This window comes from Charadrius vociferus, unplaced genomic scaffold (genome assembly GCF_000708025.1).
Source record: "Charadrius vociferus isolate BGI_N301 unplaced genomic scaffold, ASM70802v2 scaffold104, whole genome shotgun sequence".
Classification (NCBI taxonomy): domain Eukaryota; kingdom Metazoa; phylum Chordata; class Aves; order Charadriiformes; family Charadriidae; genus Charadrius; species Charadrius vociferus.
In genome coordinates this window covers 7281481-7299192 of record NW_009648255.1, presented here as the reverse complement: position 1 = coordinate 7299192, position 17712 = coordinate 7281481, and the positions used below count along the sequence as shown (strand labels likewise).

Below are 17712 nucleotides of genomic sequence, written 5' to 3'. Positions count from 1 at the left end.
TTGCCAGATGTCATGAATGCAGTGCGCAGTTACATCACATTATAAATATGGGGCTTGATCCAACACAATTAAAATTAATGAGTTTTTTATTGCCTGAAATTTGCTAGAATCAAGGCCATAATTAAAAGATGTGATCACACTTTTAAAAGCAATCTATGCATTTGTGATATATCTATTCATAGTACGTGATAGTCTTGCAACTATCTTGTACATAAAAAAAGTCCGTATGGGTGTAGTTTTAACTGAAAAATGTTTTTTTCAATGATCAGTTTTTGTTTCTTTACAAATAGACCATTTTCATGACTGTGATCCAGCAAAATACTACAAAGGCTTTATTAAGATAGTCAAGAACAGGAAATTAATTTTCCAATAAGTGTCTTCAGAACTAGCAATATTTATTTTACAATTGATACACAAAAGAAATATGGTCAGGTTGAAATCACACTTATTCTGCACTGATATTCAAAGGGGAAAAAAAATATTTGTTTTTCCAGTTCCCTTAAGAACAAACTCTGGCTATTTTCTTCACTGTATTCTCCAAGACTCAGATTATATGAACATCTATTATATGTTAATTTTATAGGTGCGAGCAATCTAACTGCAATCAGTAGAACTACTTATATTTATAGTTAATCAGGAACAACAGAAATAATGAGCAGTTATAAAATCACAAAAACTATTTTAGCAAAAAAGACCAGGTGTAAAGAAAGAAAGAAAACATCAAACTCATGGTTTTTTTAAAGGGTCTAGATTTTCTACTGTACTCTTTCTGTTTATTATGCTCTTGAGATAGTTTTCCTTCGCTCTCAAATTGTCCTCTCACTTCAGACTGATGTGAAACTATGGTACTGTCACCGACATCTCTTTGCAGTTGTACCGTTGTAAGCGAGAGAAAAAAATTAGCTTAAAGAAATCTTTAAAAGCTTTTATTCAGGTGTTATTAGAGAGGGACGTTGAGGTTACCCACATCATCCAGAATGTGACAATGCGCTGTACATTGAAGAGCGCTGGATGAGTGTTGCCCTCAGCAAGGAGCAATGTGCAAATGGCACAGCTTCAGATCTGAGAGCACAGTTAATTGTGTTTGGAAAGTAGAAGTGAAACTAAGAAATGTAAAAAGAAGTAGACATCTTTCCAAAGGGATGAACAAGTAGGAGAAAATGGAAATTGTAAGACAGGAGAACAGTTGGGTATGGTAGGAAATGTAATCTTGTCTAACTGAATTTAAAGAAGCATTGAACTTTTTTTTTAAACCATCACATAACCTACAATTTCATTCTTGGTTTTTAGTAATTACCTATATTATTAGTATTTTCAAGATCATCAGTGCTGTTCGGTATTCGATATAAATCCATTTCTATAGTGCTATGTGTTAATGATCATAGTACTTCTAAGAAAATACTTAATAAACACATCTTTAAAGTTGCTCTAAATTACACAAAATGCTAATACACCTACATTCTCCCTTTCCTTCCTTTGATGTGCCATAAGAATGTTTGCTAGCATGGCATAAAACAAGGAATTTTGAATTTTATACTGCAGCAAACAACTGATTGTTTGTCCTGTCAAGGGTAAGTGCTGACCCAGGTAGGAGTGTTTTATAGTCTGAAGATCAAAGTGCAGCTTACCCATCAAAATCACATTCCAGCCTTTGTTTGTTACACTCTTAACCTTTCATCTGTACTCAATGTGTTTTACACAGTACTGAAAAATACAAATACAAAAAAAGGTTCAGAAAGCCCTGTTTTGGTGAGCAATCTTTATTTCTTGATTTATCATAATATTAACAAGTTCTTTGCTTTTCTTGACGTTCTTCCGTCTTTAAAACTACTATGATATTCCTTTTGGAAAATGAGTGCATTAATATACAAAATACATTTTCTGCTTTCAGAAAAAGCGTACTTCAATTTTTTTTTATTCACCTTAGTGATATTTATGTTAAAAAGTTGGTATTAATGAAAAGACTTAATGAAATAATGAGGTTTATCACTAGGCATTGGTTTCATATTCTTTTCATATTCTTTTAAAACTAACATTATTTTAGGAGGATTGTTTTTAAGGAAATGCAGCAAATAATATCAGATACATGTAAACTGTCTCAAGGGAAAACAAAACAAAACCATTTATCAGTTGTATTCTTACAGAGAAATCCCCAAAGATGTCTTTGAAACAGCCTTCTAGATTCTGCAAGTTGTTAAGCATGGGACATTTAACCTGCTTTTTGCAACTGCTTCATTCCAAAGCATTTCACTGCTTGCATTTTCTGAGAAGCTGTTATTAAAAGTACCTTCAATCTGCTTTATACATGTCAATTGCAGAAAGCTATTAGCTGTAATTGGCAATTTAATTTTTTTTTTTCCTTTTGCTGCTTTTAGTGTATGATCAGCTTCCAAAAAGTAAGGTTTTAGAATTTCACTAATGTACCCTAAGCGATGTATTCGCCCATGGCGTAGGCAGCTTTTAGTTAAGAAACTGGTCTTCATCAACATATGATTTTTCAATATGTGTCAAGAGATGTGAAAAAATACGTGCTCAGGAATTGCCAAATTGTGTGGAAAAGGAACAGTGAGATGAGTGACAGCGCAGAGGAAACATCCTGGCATGATGAAAACAAAGGAAAAAACAGGATGCCATATAGGTCAGTGGTTGGTAGGCTGAACCTAAATAATTGGCATCAAACTAGAACAAGCCAACATTTTGTGGGTATATGTACAGCTTACACTAGATCCTTTCCCAGAGGAAAAACAGGCAACAAAAGGAGAGAAAAAGTAGTCTTCCATTCACTTAGAACTTGCAGGCAGTCTTTAGGAGTCCTCAAAATCAGGAGCTCCTTTCCAGAAAACTCAAATTCCAACTGAAAAAGCTACAGCATACGTCTTCACTTGATCTAACCCGTGACCATGTGATTCTTCGCCTTCCCAAAACTTAATTTCTGGGTAATACTACGGTAAGTCCAAGGTTCACCAGAAGAGCTTGAAAGGCTTTGCTTAAGTGTGAAAACGGTTCGGCATCTCCGCTTTGGACATAAGCCACTGTAAAGTTTGCAGGAGACAGATCATTATCTCTCACTGCCAGACTGTCAAAACAAGCGCTAGTTTACTCCATTAGGACAGTAGAACAAGTAATGTTTCTGTGTCTGTGAGCCACAGTCTGAAACCATAGCAAGTGAAAGCAGATGATACACATACTCATGTCAAAAAAGCTAGTCGTGTGGTTATTGCTTTGCAGAAAAGCATATTTTTTGCCTAACACAACTATAATGGGCTAATTAATTTTCATGAGAGTCCAGTCTATGCCGAGACAAGGTTTACAAAGATAATCAGGAGTTAAAAGATCAGGTAGACATCTAGAGAACAATTAATTTGCTGCCTCGTAGTACTCAGTGTCCCACTGCTATGCCTGATGATCACAGAATCACAGCCTCGGCGTAGCAGGGACCTCTGGAGCTCTGGTCTACCACCTCTCCTGCTTAAACCAGGGTCAACTATAGCCAGTTACTCAGGACCATGTCCAGGTGGAGTTTGAATATCTCTACACACTAGAGATTCCACAACCTCTCTGGGCAACCTGTTCCAGCGTTTGACCACCCTCAGAGTAAACAAGGTTTTTCTTACTGGAATTTCCTGTATAATTGGCACCCAATGCTGCCTGTCCTTTTGCTAGATACCACTAAGAAGAATCTGGCTCTACTTTTTGGAAAAATTTTCCCCGTTCTATATAAACTTAGATCGAAGCTAGTGAAAACCAAACTCCTTCACATGCTTGTTTTCATTTCTTTTGGCTTCCTGCATATTGCTTACTTGGCAGGCAGAAGTTAAGAACCACGTTCTGAATATGTTTCTGCTGGGTTCTGCAACTTTGCAGGATGACTTTAACAAGTAACTATTAGCGCGCATTGATCGTCACAAGTAATTTTGTTTCTTTCAGAGTGAGATTGATTATTTTTTCCCTAACTCGTGCAGATCTCCAGGGAGGATACACTGAGGAACCACAGAGAATGTGATGGAAAAAGCTTTTAAAGGACTCAAAAGTTTTAGCACTGAAAGACTGACTAAGCATTTCTGTAGATGAAAAGTGCAGTCTCATGACAAAAGCTCTCCTCTGAAGAGTCAGACAAAGGAGCTTGGTTTGTCTATTTCCATCATCCAAATGCCAGCATTCAATCTTTAATGGGAAATCAACCTACTTGCGCTAATTTTTCAAAATTATTTTGTTGGAGTGTTGCAAGAGAATCGAGAAAGACCCACATACTACTAGTGCAGTACTGAAAATTTGTCCAGAGTCATTCTGGAACACTGTGAAGACTTCACCAGTGGTGAGCCACAAAGGCACTTACAAGAACAGGAATAACAGAGAAAAACAAATACATAGACCCAGTTTTCTTTGGTGCTGTAGGTAGCAGAAACAGAATCTCCACCTCCTTCAGAGGCACTGCACAAAGTGCTTCTCCTACGGATGCAACATGTTGTAATCACTGACTCTTCAGCACAAAACATAATATTTCATTTTTGTGGTTGGTACAAATAAAAGCAGATAAGTTTCAAGCAAAGCTGATTATTCCTAATGTCAGCTGCTTGCAACTGTTTTGCAACAGGGCTGTACAGTAATCCGGAACTGGAGGTGGTTACAAGGCAACATCATCTGCAAGAGGAGGGCTTTTTTCCACATCCTTAACATTATCCAGACTTTTCTGACCCTCAGCTGCATCTTCGATACGCTATAGCCAAGTGTTTTTATATTTTGTATGTCTGAAGAAAAAAAAGGTTAAACCTGAGCATTATTCTCGATAATACTTTTTCAAAATTATCTGTTCCACTACACCAACTGAATATACTCCTGTTTGTAAATTTGTTTGCACACAGTACTTTCAAAAGAAACTTATCAACAAAAACATCTGCTGCCATGACTGCATTTGAACCAGAGATCAAAACACTACCTATGAAATATTTATAAAAAGAAACCAGCCAAAAACTATATAGAACTTTCAAAGGATGAAAAAGCAACACCATGTGCTTATGGAGGGGAAAGAAAAGGAAATGTATGCATCATTTTAAAGCTATTTAAGAATGTAACCTTGAATTTCAAATTGTGATCAGCACTTCCATAACATTTAGCTTAGAGACAAATGCAAAGATGGAATTCATGCACCACGCAGATGCTGAATGCTGTGGTTGCTGGAAAATGCAGTTAATGTCTTGTTATTTATCAGTAACATTTTTAAATCACATCTTCAGCTGGCGGAAACCCACATTAGAAAAGATCTATATTAGCAAGGTGGATGCCAAGTGAATTCTTCTCTATTAAAAAAAATACATGAAATAGTGAGTACATTTCTATTTTAAGTTATCTTTTTAACATAAATTCAAGAACCTGATGAGAAACAAAATCTAAGCCATGTGCATCCAAACAGTTCTTAATTACAACAACAGGAGAAACTTAACAATGAAATGGTTTGTAAGCTTTGAACACGCAGGATGTGCAAGCCCGTGAAGTGTTAAAAGAGAAAATTTTAACTTATCAGAAAGAAATAGTGAAAAGAAAGTTAATACTCCTATTGTGAACATTTCCCGTTCAGTCTACCATAAATTAGCCTTCCTAGCTAAGGACTATATAAAAACGAAAGGAAAATATTTAGAGAATTTTTTTCAAGAGGCATGTAATAATAAAGTGAGTAATTATAATAGCATTAGGATGCTCAGGAGTGTATTTTACAGGGTCATTAATATGGTTCATGGGCAGCTGAAAGCACATGGCCTTTGGCCTCGTGCCTTGCAACACACACGGGGCATGCATTAACGGCTCTGTAAAGCACATCCTACTGCGTCTCACCGCTTTCATAAAGCCTTACAGATGAAATGCAAAACCATTTTCAGTTGAGCTAGAGTATTTTGCTAAAGTTGCAAGGCCAATTTCAGTCATAGAAGCAAATCAACTAATGTGTAATAAATTATACCGACAAGTAGAGACGGAAACAAACTTTTTCTTAGAAGAAATTAATTTACTCGTATGCTTCCTGTTGAAAACGGTGAGATAATACAAATACAAATTCATAAGATATTAGAACCCAAGTAAGGAAAACAGGTTAGGGAAATATTTGTCTTTTCTTTTTTGAAATTATTTGGAGCTATATGGCACTATGCCTCTTTTCTTTTTATATTTTGTACTTCTGTAACAAACACTTCATTGTCAGTTAATAAAATAAATTAAAAAAAAGTAAAGAATTTTTTCAGCATACCTATGGCAAAGTAAGATCCCTCAACTGAAATCCTGGTGGAAAGTGTTGAGAAGATGAACCAATTATAATGAATGTCAGAGATTTTATAAAATCAAACATTCAAGAGCTGACAGAAAAATACAGGAAAAATGATTTTTAAAAACAGTAGAACTGAATGTGTAGTGAGTCTCTCAGAGGAAGTCTGGTCACCTCTTTTTGAGTCAACTTCATTAGAATCTTGACACAAAAAGAATGAAAAATTACTGCCAAACAATGAAAAGCTTCAGTAAATTTTATTTCTGTCTTGCTTCTTATTTTGAGCAACAATAAATGTCCTGAAACATGGAGATGATATATCAAATACTTAATTAAGATACATAAATAATCTTTCTTTTTTCAAAAATATATTTAGCTTGCAACATACACAACACAAGAGATACTCAAAATACTTCTACAACTACGTTGGTATCTATAATTTAAATTTGTTTGAAGGCAATTTTCATACTCTGCTTAATAACGGATGTTAACCAATAAACATAATTTCCTCTGGCCTTTCATAGGACTTCACCTAGCAGATTTTCATGTAATAATGTATTCAAATTCAGTTTTCACCAATATAATATTTATTTGCCAGTACATCATAGGTTGTAAGAAATCAGTATATCAAACAATGCAGTCTTCCATATATTCTCCATTGGAACGTAATGCAAATTGCTACTTTTTACTGTAGAATCTTCTGTGTTGGCTAAGGCAGGCATTTACACATGGATTACCCATTAACCAGAAGAAAAAATTTAGGACCCTTTCTTGCAAGTACTGCTCCCAAAAGAGTTTTGGTCCTCGATCTATTGTTCACATTACTCTTTAGAACCATTAAAAAAGTGCTGTTACAACCTTAAAATACAGACCTTGTTCAATTGATTCAAAAGTATCACGAGGTATTACATCCAAGAAGTATCAGAACAGTATTTGAGCTAGTACCTATATATGTAAACTAATTTGCACATGAAAAAACATAAAACTTGAGCAATTTTTATGCATTTCAAATGTGTGAAAAATGAGAGCAACATTTGCAATGGAAATCCCTGTCAAGTTATCTATTGCTTCCAAAACCCCACAGTATACAGAAGTGCTTCATTTAAGCTTCAGAAAACTTGGGACTATTTTAATACATGTAATTAAATGCAGTGAACTGGGAATTCAGAAGTATGCTGTCTACTTGTCCTGCTACTTCTATCAGAAGTGTCAAAAGAATCTTCATTTGCCTGTTTTCTGGACATATATTAAAGCACTGTAAAACTCCGGAGTGAAGAGTGCCCGACCCACCAAGACTGGGCACAGATCTAAACTAGATGCTGAGCTGCGGCGTATTTCTTAATGTCTCCCTGTCTCAGTTGAAAAACAGAATGTTGGAAACTCAGAGGATTATTTCAGTGTTGGAACACCATCCAGCGAAATACAGATTGCATAAAAATCCTAATTTATCCCCACCTCTTGGTCAAGACAGATCCTTTACTGGGAAGTTTGGCATTGTGGTAAATGCAGAGCAGCCTCAATTCTGTTTGCTTCTAAGGATGAGGTGAAATCTGAGCTCCTGAGAGGCCTCCCAGCACAAGACAACCAAAGGCTTAGGACAGTGTACAGTGTAGAATAGAAGTTATTTTGCATACCTGAAACATTTGTAATACTGCAGATAAGAGGTTTTGAACAGGGATCAGTGATGGTGTAAGAGTAATTTGGGCAGACATTACTTAGATGAACGTGAAGGTAGCTACACATAGCTAGATCATAAAAATTACAAATAACTTCATGTAGGATAACAGGGTCAAAGATTTTGATATTTTTTTCTGGGGCAGTAAGATGTCCGTAATTTGTCTTCAGTGAACACTTTTTCTTTCCTATTTTGCAAATATTATCAAGTTGGAGTTTATTATGCTCTCAAAGATAAATCTGCTATTTGGAAAAACTGGAATACTTTTATTATATGATTAAATATTGATCAAGGGTATTAATCTTACCAGAAAGTAATTTCTCTTGGCAGAAATGACACAAACTGCTCTTATGCCAAAATGAATAGTTTTAAAGTTTGTTATTTTTTATTTTTCTGTTTACCAAAAAAGAAGTCTTGTGACAAATGTTAGAATAAACCTGTTATTTAAAATGTACCTGTACGAAGATAGAAACCTATTCAATGGCAAACAAAATGATGTCTTTGTGCCCTAAAAAATAGAGAAGCGGGTGTGTATCCATCTATCCAAGCAGATGGATAATGTCAATTTGCTGTGCTAGAAAAAGCACAAATGGAAAAGAAACGGTTCATTTTAAAAGTGCACTATATATTCAGGGTTCCCATTTCATAAATATCTTGCCTGCTGTGCACTGCAGTTGACCCTTTAAACATATCTAGTCAATAACCTATTGTTTACCGCAAGTCCATTTTGTCATTTTGATGGTACAGAGTCAAGTGTGGCAATCTTCCTTTCTCTGCTTCACTGCATACATGACTCCCTTTGGCTGGTACTAGCTCACAAAAAAAAGCTACTAAAATGTCATTAATTACAGCAGGTTTGAGATCTGAATGCTAATTCTATTAATGGACCTATGAAATTAGGACACTGTAAATCTAGATGAGCTGTGCTTGGGCCTTCTGCAAACTGGGCTGACCTGAGGTTACCTACTATATTAAATAAGAATTGTCTAATACATTTGTAGAATTCTAAGTATGTGTAAATGAAACCTTGTGAAATATGCCATGAGAAGGAACAGATAACTGCAGTACACTTTCTGTCTTAACTTCTATTTATCTAGCATCAAATTCATTTGGAGTGCTTCATACCAAGAAACAGTGATGCCCAAGGCTAAGGCGGGATCAGATAAGGGGACGCTTTCCCTATTGCATAACCCCAAAATGTTAAAATTTCATTTATAAGCAACCAAATATTCATATATCTGAAGGAGACTTGTTATGAAGCTGCCAAGGGTCCCTGAAAGTGTTTATGAATTAACATTCTCTGCATGTTCTTCCAATTCAGAAAACTTAAATGAATTATTTTTGGCTGCACATTTTGATGTGTTTTGCTATTAATTTCCCATCTTTACTTTCAATATAATGTACTTTTAATTAGGCAATACTATATACTCTTTTGTTCATCTATCATTTTTACTCAAACATGATACGAAATGGATAATAGAAAAAAGGCTCATCAGAGACCCTTCGGTGGTGCAGCAAAGCTGGAATAAAATGTCATCTCCTGACAGTACTTCTAAGGTTTCATAAAAAGATAATGGATGTGCTTGTCACTGTCGCTAATGATCAAACATTTTCCCAGTTTTACTGGATATTAAATTGTGAACTATAAAAGAAAACCCCCCAGTCCAACCAATGTAGGAAAAAGAATCTTGCTACATTTTTTATCTCTGATATCTAACTAACATAAACTTTCTTATTCCGCTCCTACTTTCACTGAACAGTCACAATGCCATGAGTGGGTGATGCTTACTTTTACTAAAGTGAAGAGGATTATTTTCAGGAGGAAAGACAAGTCTCCAGGTTGCACAATAGGAACATGGCAATTTATGTACGCAAAAATACTTAAGTGACACAGGACACTAATTCATCACATTATCTTCAGAAAGTTGACTAAAGTGGTTTTTTTAATCTGACATGAGGCAATTTTTGAAAAGGTTATGTCTAAATTTTATATATGATTTTGAAACATATTTGCAAGTTATCCTCTATTTAATATTTTCAGTAGTATTAACATGATGTCAAAATACAGAGAAGAGAAAGGTAGCAAAAAAGCTCCCAAACTACGTGATGGGAATAATACAAAGTAAATAATTACCAAAATAAGGATCTATCAGTTTGACAAATTAGATTAAGACTGAAAAAAAGCCCAGATCTAATTTGAAAGCACTGGAAAAAAAATATAGTATGTTATTCTATTTAGAAAGAGAAAAATATCAAAACAAGACAAGACAATACCTTCTAGTCAATCACAATGGAATTAGACTCCTGAAATAGGCAGGTACTTCCAAGTTGTTCTGAATTAGTTTTCATGATAATATATTCTCATCTCTGTGTTCTGTAAACGGTCAACTAGATAATTCTTCATCCCATGAAAAGGTTCACTAAACTACATCCTGGAATTACTATAGCAATGGGAACAAACTCATGTGCATAAACTTACTCAGAAAGGAAAGGCTCTGCATTATTTTTTGCCCGTTGGGAATGTGCAATGTCTTGCTGAAGAGAAAGATGGGTAATGGCAGAGATGCCGGGCTTGGCACAGATTGCCCAGCAGTTACTGCAGGACCGTATCCTTATACTTCACATACCTCTTTAGCCAATAAGATATTGTTGGTTGGCATGATTCTGCATAGAAGCAATATGTACGTTCAAAGCTAATGTATTTTCCCAATGTATTCAGACACACAGTAACAAAACATGTTAAGGCATAAGAAGACTCATCCTCTGTCACTACATCCTCCATAAAGCTCTAACAGTCACTAACATGAGCAGGAAAGGGCTTTTGCGACAGTATTTTGGTTTTGTTCTGTTTTCTTACACTGTTCTGACTTTTATTTTACATGAATGCTGCAGCCCAACATAGCCAGCTGACACAACACACTACTGAAAAATTGAGGTTTGGGCTGGAAAACACAACAGACCTAAGAATAGCTTTTCTAAGAAGATGCTCTGTGCTCGAGTAGCAATTTTTCAGTACTCTTTTTCCTCATTGTATCATTTTTAACTATGGGCAACGAGGCTCTGTCACAAGGGGAAGGACTGAACTTACGAGCCCCATTGATTTCAGTGCAATTATTTGGAAAATAATGTACTCGTAATAATAAGGATATCGGGTCTTTCAAACAGTGTGCTGCAGTGACGTTACTTTCAGCATTAAAAGTACAAACTGGCAAAAACATCAAAGTGGCAGATACCTGAATAGGTGTTTTCTACTCAGTAATCCCAGCCAATATCCTCCAACAGAAGAGTGACAACATAAATAAAAGACTAAATGACAGCAATGGTTCCTATACCCTCCTCACAAGGGAAAATTGCTTATAGTTAAAGAAAGCATAACCAAGACAATCTCACACATGGGTGTCCCTCCGTTTTGGCATACATTAAGATCTTACAGTTACACAGTGTTTGCCTTCCCAATACAGACATTTAGAATGCCAAATAGAAAACACAAAATACATATAATTGTTCCTTATTATTTCCTTATTACCACCTTTTAACCCAGAACTTTGCAATGACAATTTACTGCTTCTGCAGGGAAAACCACTGCCTCTTAAAGAGGAAAAAATGGGAAATTTAAAGCAGTGCTTAACCTAGAGATTCCTGTGAATCATTCTTCCATCCCCCAGATAAGTTTGTGAGCTGCATTAAAAATGTTTCTTTCAGTTCTGTTAAAATCCTGTGGTTAAAGGATAATCGAGAGCAAGAAGTATAAATTAATAAAATGAAGAAATGAGTACGCATTAAGCATAAACCAGCTCTCTCCTTTCTCTCCCCTCTTGAGAGCAAAAGGGGTAGCAGGCAATGCTGACCCAAAGCATTCTCCTTTTCTAAATAAATCTTTCATAAGAAAGAGTACAGAAAACAGCACTGGCAGTATTAAGTCTGTCTATCATGATCTTTTCTGGATGTTAAATAGACCCCTTTTATAATCCTTTTACGTTTCTTTTATGAAATTTAAATAAAAAGCTCCCGGTTTTTACTAGTTGAAGATATTTTAAATAAACATTTCAAGTCTCAAATTAGTTGAGTTCAAAATCCAAACCTGTCTTCATAGCTGTCCTTTCCTACAAACAAGCCATATCTGCACTGACTCCTATGCTGTCCTTCAATGGCATTAGACTACTCGCGCAGCATTTCTCACTAGACAAGATTGCTTGCACAAGCCTTGCATTTAAAGAGAATCTAAGGAAGATATAAATAGTCTATTTCCAGTGGCTTCTTATTCAGTAGTCCCTGAATCCAGGGCAAAAAGTTCTCTCTTCCATCTTATCTTTATCTAGGGAAACATTCGAATGGACTGTCATTCTCAGACTTGTTTCAAAGACAAAATCGGGCCAGGGAACTCACTGGGTTTTCGTCTAGTATTCAAATGCACTTGCTCCATACTTCTTTGATTTTTATTGTTGTTTTCTCTTTACCAAATGGATTCACTTTCAAGCACTTTCTAACATTTTATTTAGAAGCAAATTTTGCATCTTCACAAAATACAGGTCCTCAAGCAGATCGGTCTATAGGACAAGGATCACCTCAACTAAAAATAAACAGAAAAATAACCTGAATTGCACCAAAAGCTGTCTCATGTGGACTTAATAGTACTGTAAGGAATCTAATAGCTCAGCATATCCTCCCTTCCCATCACTAATGTTGCTGTTGCAGCTCTAAACATTCATTTAACCGTCTTTCTTGTTAAGAAATGTCACAGTGTGAATCTTGGTGAAACAAGAGCAGAACACCTGACTCACATAGATTGTCTGTGTTAAGATATATATCCACAAAGGCTGGTTCAAGAAACCCAGACCAACAAAGGTCATATGAACGTGAGAACACAGACATTATTTTGTCCCTACATCTTCTCATGTGGAAAAAAAAAAACCATCCCATATTACCTCTCCCTGTACAGCCAGGCATTTTACATAGCCGTGAAGTGAGATCTAGGTGTCCCACAGGCAACGGACCATGAAGCTGAACCTCTCACCTTACGGGATGTGATCAGATAAGGGAAGCTGAGAATTTGACAGCTATGTGTTTGTAAAACCATATCTTATTCAATCTGACTACAAAGGGTAACATTCTTCTGTACAGAGATGAACAAAACGGCAAAAGTAAAAGTTGATATCTACTATGATTATGCAAAAGTTCTACTCTGAGGCAATCTCAAAACCAAGAAACATCAAGAAAGGCAGAAAAAATGCAAACTGTGCAAATTTTCTTTTTTGATTACTAGGGTGTTTCTACACTACCTATTTAGTGATATGTCATTATTATTTAATATGTGACAGATAGGAATTGTACCAAATACAAAATATATGAACGACTGCTACATATAATTAACAGGTGCATTTACTTTACTAAGAAAACCCTGCAGGCCTGATACAGGGTTATTTTTAGTTAGTTTGAAGGTAATTCCAAGTATTCATACCAATCACTGGATTCTACTGTGAGTTTTAGGGGTGTTACTGTAATAGGTCCCACTTAAAAGAAAATTAGCTCCCTGCCCCTTGAGGATCTGTAAAGACTACAAAGACCAAAGAACCACAAAAGCATGAACACAAATGAAATCCTCGTAAGCTCAGTAAGATGTTAGCAGTGGGTTATATCAGGGATCAGTGTTAAATTACAAGTGGAAACGCCATTACCATCAACGAAGGTGAATTAGTTTTCATCTTTCAAGCAACTAGCACTTTCAAGTCTGCAACTACAAGTGATTTAGGAATTAGACTAAATAATTTACAAAAATAAACAGTGCCTTCAGACAAAGGATACTGTATTACTGGACAGAATACCCTACTGGCATATAATATAGATAAATGTTGTTTGAAACATCAAAGACGAGAGCACTGGCATAAAAATAAAATGTTGATTAGAGGCACAGATTACAGATTATTAACTGCTGCCCTAATATGTGCCCAAGGACTTGAAGTCACTATATGAATTGGAAGACAGGAGGAGGGAGAAAAACATACAAAATATCAGAGTTTCCTTGCTTAAGGAAGTACATCACAAATGAAACCTCCAACTGGATACTAAGGAGATAAAACCAGAAAAAAATATTTACGATCTTTCTGGAAACGATTCAGCCCCTTGTAAAACACAACTGTAGTAGACGAAGTTTCAAAATCTAAAGTCAAAATCCCTTCCCTCCCCCCCAAATTACAGTGTATTCAGATGTCAAATTTTTAACAAAAATGTAGCTGTCGGAAGAAAATTACCCAGATGAGCAAACCAGAACGAATGAATTTGGGGATTGTGCTAACCGAATTCAAAGCACAAAGAAACAGAACAACGATGAAATAAAATGACCACACAAAAGAAAACCAGAGCAGCAGACATCGCTAATGCCCACAAATTGAAAGTAAAGTTGACTGGTCTTCAGAACCAACTCACTGCTGTGAATTGGTCCTGGCTTATCACACCACTTCAGATGTTACAGAGAATACCCTTATACTGCGTATATTCTGAAGTTACTCTACTAACCTCCGTAACACTCCAGAACTGAACTCCTGCTTTTAGGAGCCTCAGCATGCAACATTTCCTTAGAATAAGCAGAATTAAAAAAAAACAGCAGTCATATTGTCTCAAGAGCTGGCAAACTTGTATCATTGACTACACTGAACAAATAGCAAAGTCTAATTTTTTAGAAATGCAACTTAGCAGAGGGATACCACACAAGCCTACCAACAGCATCAGCCTATCCTATTCACAGTATTTGAAATAATCAAAAGTAACTCTATTCACTCTCTAATTTGGCATAGAAAAGAAATACTGGATATATTTGAACTATACTCGTAACACTTTTCAAAACCACAATGAGCGCAAAACAAAGAGGTAAGAAGTACAGCTCATATTAAATAATGTTTTCATAACCTTCTTAGCTTTCTCAAAGTATCAAAAAATCATGGTAATCAAAGCTTAGTCTCTTTCTTCCAACAGAAAACCCTATTGTTTATGCCATAACATTTTTTAAAAAAAATCTAATTTACCTGTCTATGAAGCAAAGCATCACCTTTATTCACAGAAAAAAAAAAAAAGAATTCTTCTGTTTGAACAGCTCAGCAATGGGAACACCTCTTTCATACCACTAGAAGCTTTACAGTATGTTCTTCCAGGTAATACTCACGATGCCATAATATCTCACCCCCAGAAAACAACCCTTTTATTTGACAAAGAAAACAAAAAAAAAGTTGTTGCTCTTCTTTTACTTGTTGTTTTTTTTTGTGGTGTGGTTGTTTTTTCTTTTTAAATACATTCTCACGTATAACATGAATTGCATTGCAGATAGCAGGGATTAATGGAAAGCTGAAAGCTTCTTACCAAGTACCCCAAGGCGATAGTTGACTGTGATGACTATCACATTCCCATAACTTGCTAGAACACTGCCATCATATAAATTTCCAGTGCCTTCCATGTAGGACCCTCCATGAATATACACCATCACAGGCTTAGGTCCCCCACTGTCCCGAATGTCTGGAAAAAATATTAAGACACATTTTATCTCAAGAAAGTACCAAAAAAAGATACATGCAATATTTTAATTTTTTTTAGTGAGGTTATTTTTCTTGAAGTGTTTCTCAAGCAACATCTTTTACAAAAGGAAAAGGGCAGGTAGGTATAAGTGTTTCTTTGTGGCTTGCTTGTAACTAGTTTGTATTTTTGAAACACTTGTTGGCCTCTGAAAAGTAGAAAGGAATTGAAAATGGTAACATGTTTGCTCAAATGCAATGGGACAGTGGTCTCATTATACTTCTGCTGAATCTGACATAAAATGTCTACTACCATCAGTGTGAGCTCGTTTAGGCAAAGTCTAAACACTTCTGAAAGCTCAGCCCATCTTTCTGTTCACTTAGCTAAAGGCAATTCACCATATTAATATAAACAAGATTTCTGCTCCTACATAAATTGTTGATTGCTTCCTGTATGGTAAGATCAATAATTTATAAAAAGGGTGTATAAACAGCTGCCTTTTGATAAGTCTGAAGTCCACGTTTTCAAAAGTACACGGAAGCTGATTAACACTTAGATCGCAAATGGATATTATTTGTAACCTGGGTAGCCTGAAATTTAAGGAGCATGGGTACTTCTTGCTTTTCTAGATTGTGAAAAGGACTGTGTGTTATATTTGAAAAAAGAGCTGCCCGGAACTACGTTTATAAATCCCCACCCTGCATTCAAACAAATTGTACAGTTCTCAAAAGTAACACTGAATGCAGGTAACAATTTTAAATCTTAGAAGCTCTGCCATTCTCTCAGACAACAGAAATAGATATTGGCATATTTTTTTGAGGTTTTTTTTTTAATGAAGACATTGATTTGGGTATTCCTTCCTCTCCCCCAAATAGTCCTATTTACAAATTGATGCATCTACTCAGAATAAAATTTTGAATATCTGAACACCACTGCTCCTTGTGAGGAAAGTTCTTCTTAAGTATCAATTCAAAGCAACAGTTAGGGATGGGATAATATGTTTTTTAAAAAGATTCTTTCTGTTGAACTAGAAAGAAATCAGCTAAGGTGTACATTTAAACTTTTACATCTAGATTAAGTTGTATTTTGATCTCATTTACTAGGTGCCTGAGTCTTTTCCACTGCCCAAGTCATAATATTCGATCATAATAATCCCTAAAAATCAAGAACACCAATCACAAGAGAGCATATGAAAACTTCTCAATGAGGAACTGTACTGCATATCCTGATTTCAAGACATTTTTTGTCATTAAGACAGTACTCAAGTGACTTCAGCGTTTGAAGAAACCTCAGATGTACTGTTTACTCCTTTGATTTGGAGGAATCTTAGTTAAGAAGCTTTCAAGTAAGCTCTCTGATTGTTTGAATCATTTCTGAAGCACTGCAAAGACAACTAGGTGAGGGCAGTGACATGAAAAGTCCTGCTTTTTGAATTTGCTGACAAAGATCACCACACATTTGTCTGTTTATAGAAAGCCAGTTGCTATTATTATTTTGATATTGATTCTAATTTAAAGAAAATGCCAAAAGAGTCGAGATCAGAAATTGGATCTTCAATATTGGAAGTACTAGAACAATCATTTATTCAAGACCAAAAGGATGATGAAAGGTTGTGCATGAAATTGCTTGTATTGCTTTCCTCACTCGAGCATATAGTAAGGGCTTTCTAACATGCAATTTTCAGAGTGTAAAGCTAAGGAGATTATTTATCTTCATTGTCCATAGGATAGAATTATGAGCTCCTGAGGTTTAAAATCTACACCGAGGAAAAAGTCTTTTCAAATTCATATACTCTTTTCAGTAGATCATTTGTTCACAGTCTATGCTTCTTTTTTTTTTTTTTTTTGATACAAATTAGGAAGCAATAATAAATTATTAATCTGAAATCACTGTGTGACTGTTCCCAGCAGAAATTGTACACAGTTAATTGTATGCTTGGTGGTAGCACAGGGGGAGACTGTCTCAGAATTCTTCTTTAATTAAAATTACATAGAATTACAGAGCACCAACTGTGAACAGTAATGAAATGTTGGTAGTACTGGCCTGTTTATCTGGAAAATAATATTGGCATATTTAGAAAAGAATAGGTGTCCTTTATCTGAGCAAGGAAGCACACACTCATGAGCAAAATCTGACAAATAAAGAAGTGATTCTCTGAGTAAATTCTGTCTATAACATACTTTTTTTATTTCCTACTACTAATATTCTTGTAAAGATCACAGACAGATAAGGAAAGACTAATTTTCAGCTCTGCCTATGCGCCATGTCAAAGCAGATGACATGCAGC

General features: G+C 35.6%; 1 protein-coding gene across 8 annotated transcripts in view; it reads right to left on the bottom strand.

The window, feature by feature from the left end:
- Nucleotides 1-17712, bottom strand: part of NLGN1 (neuroligin 1) — a 323977-nt gene that overhangs the window by 197561 nt on the left and 108704 nt on the right. For all 8 annotated transcript variants that reach the window (XM_009884452.1, XM_009884453.1, XM_009884455.1 and 5 more), the window contains one exon: nt 15276-15428. In XM_009884452.1, the coding sequence (XP_009882754.1) occupies nt 15276-15428 (153 nt within the window). The remainder of the gene's footprint in view (nt 1-15275; nt 15429-17712) is intronic.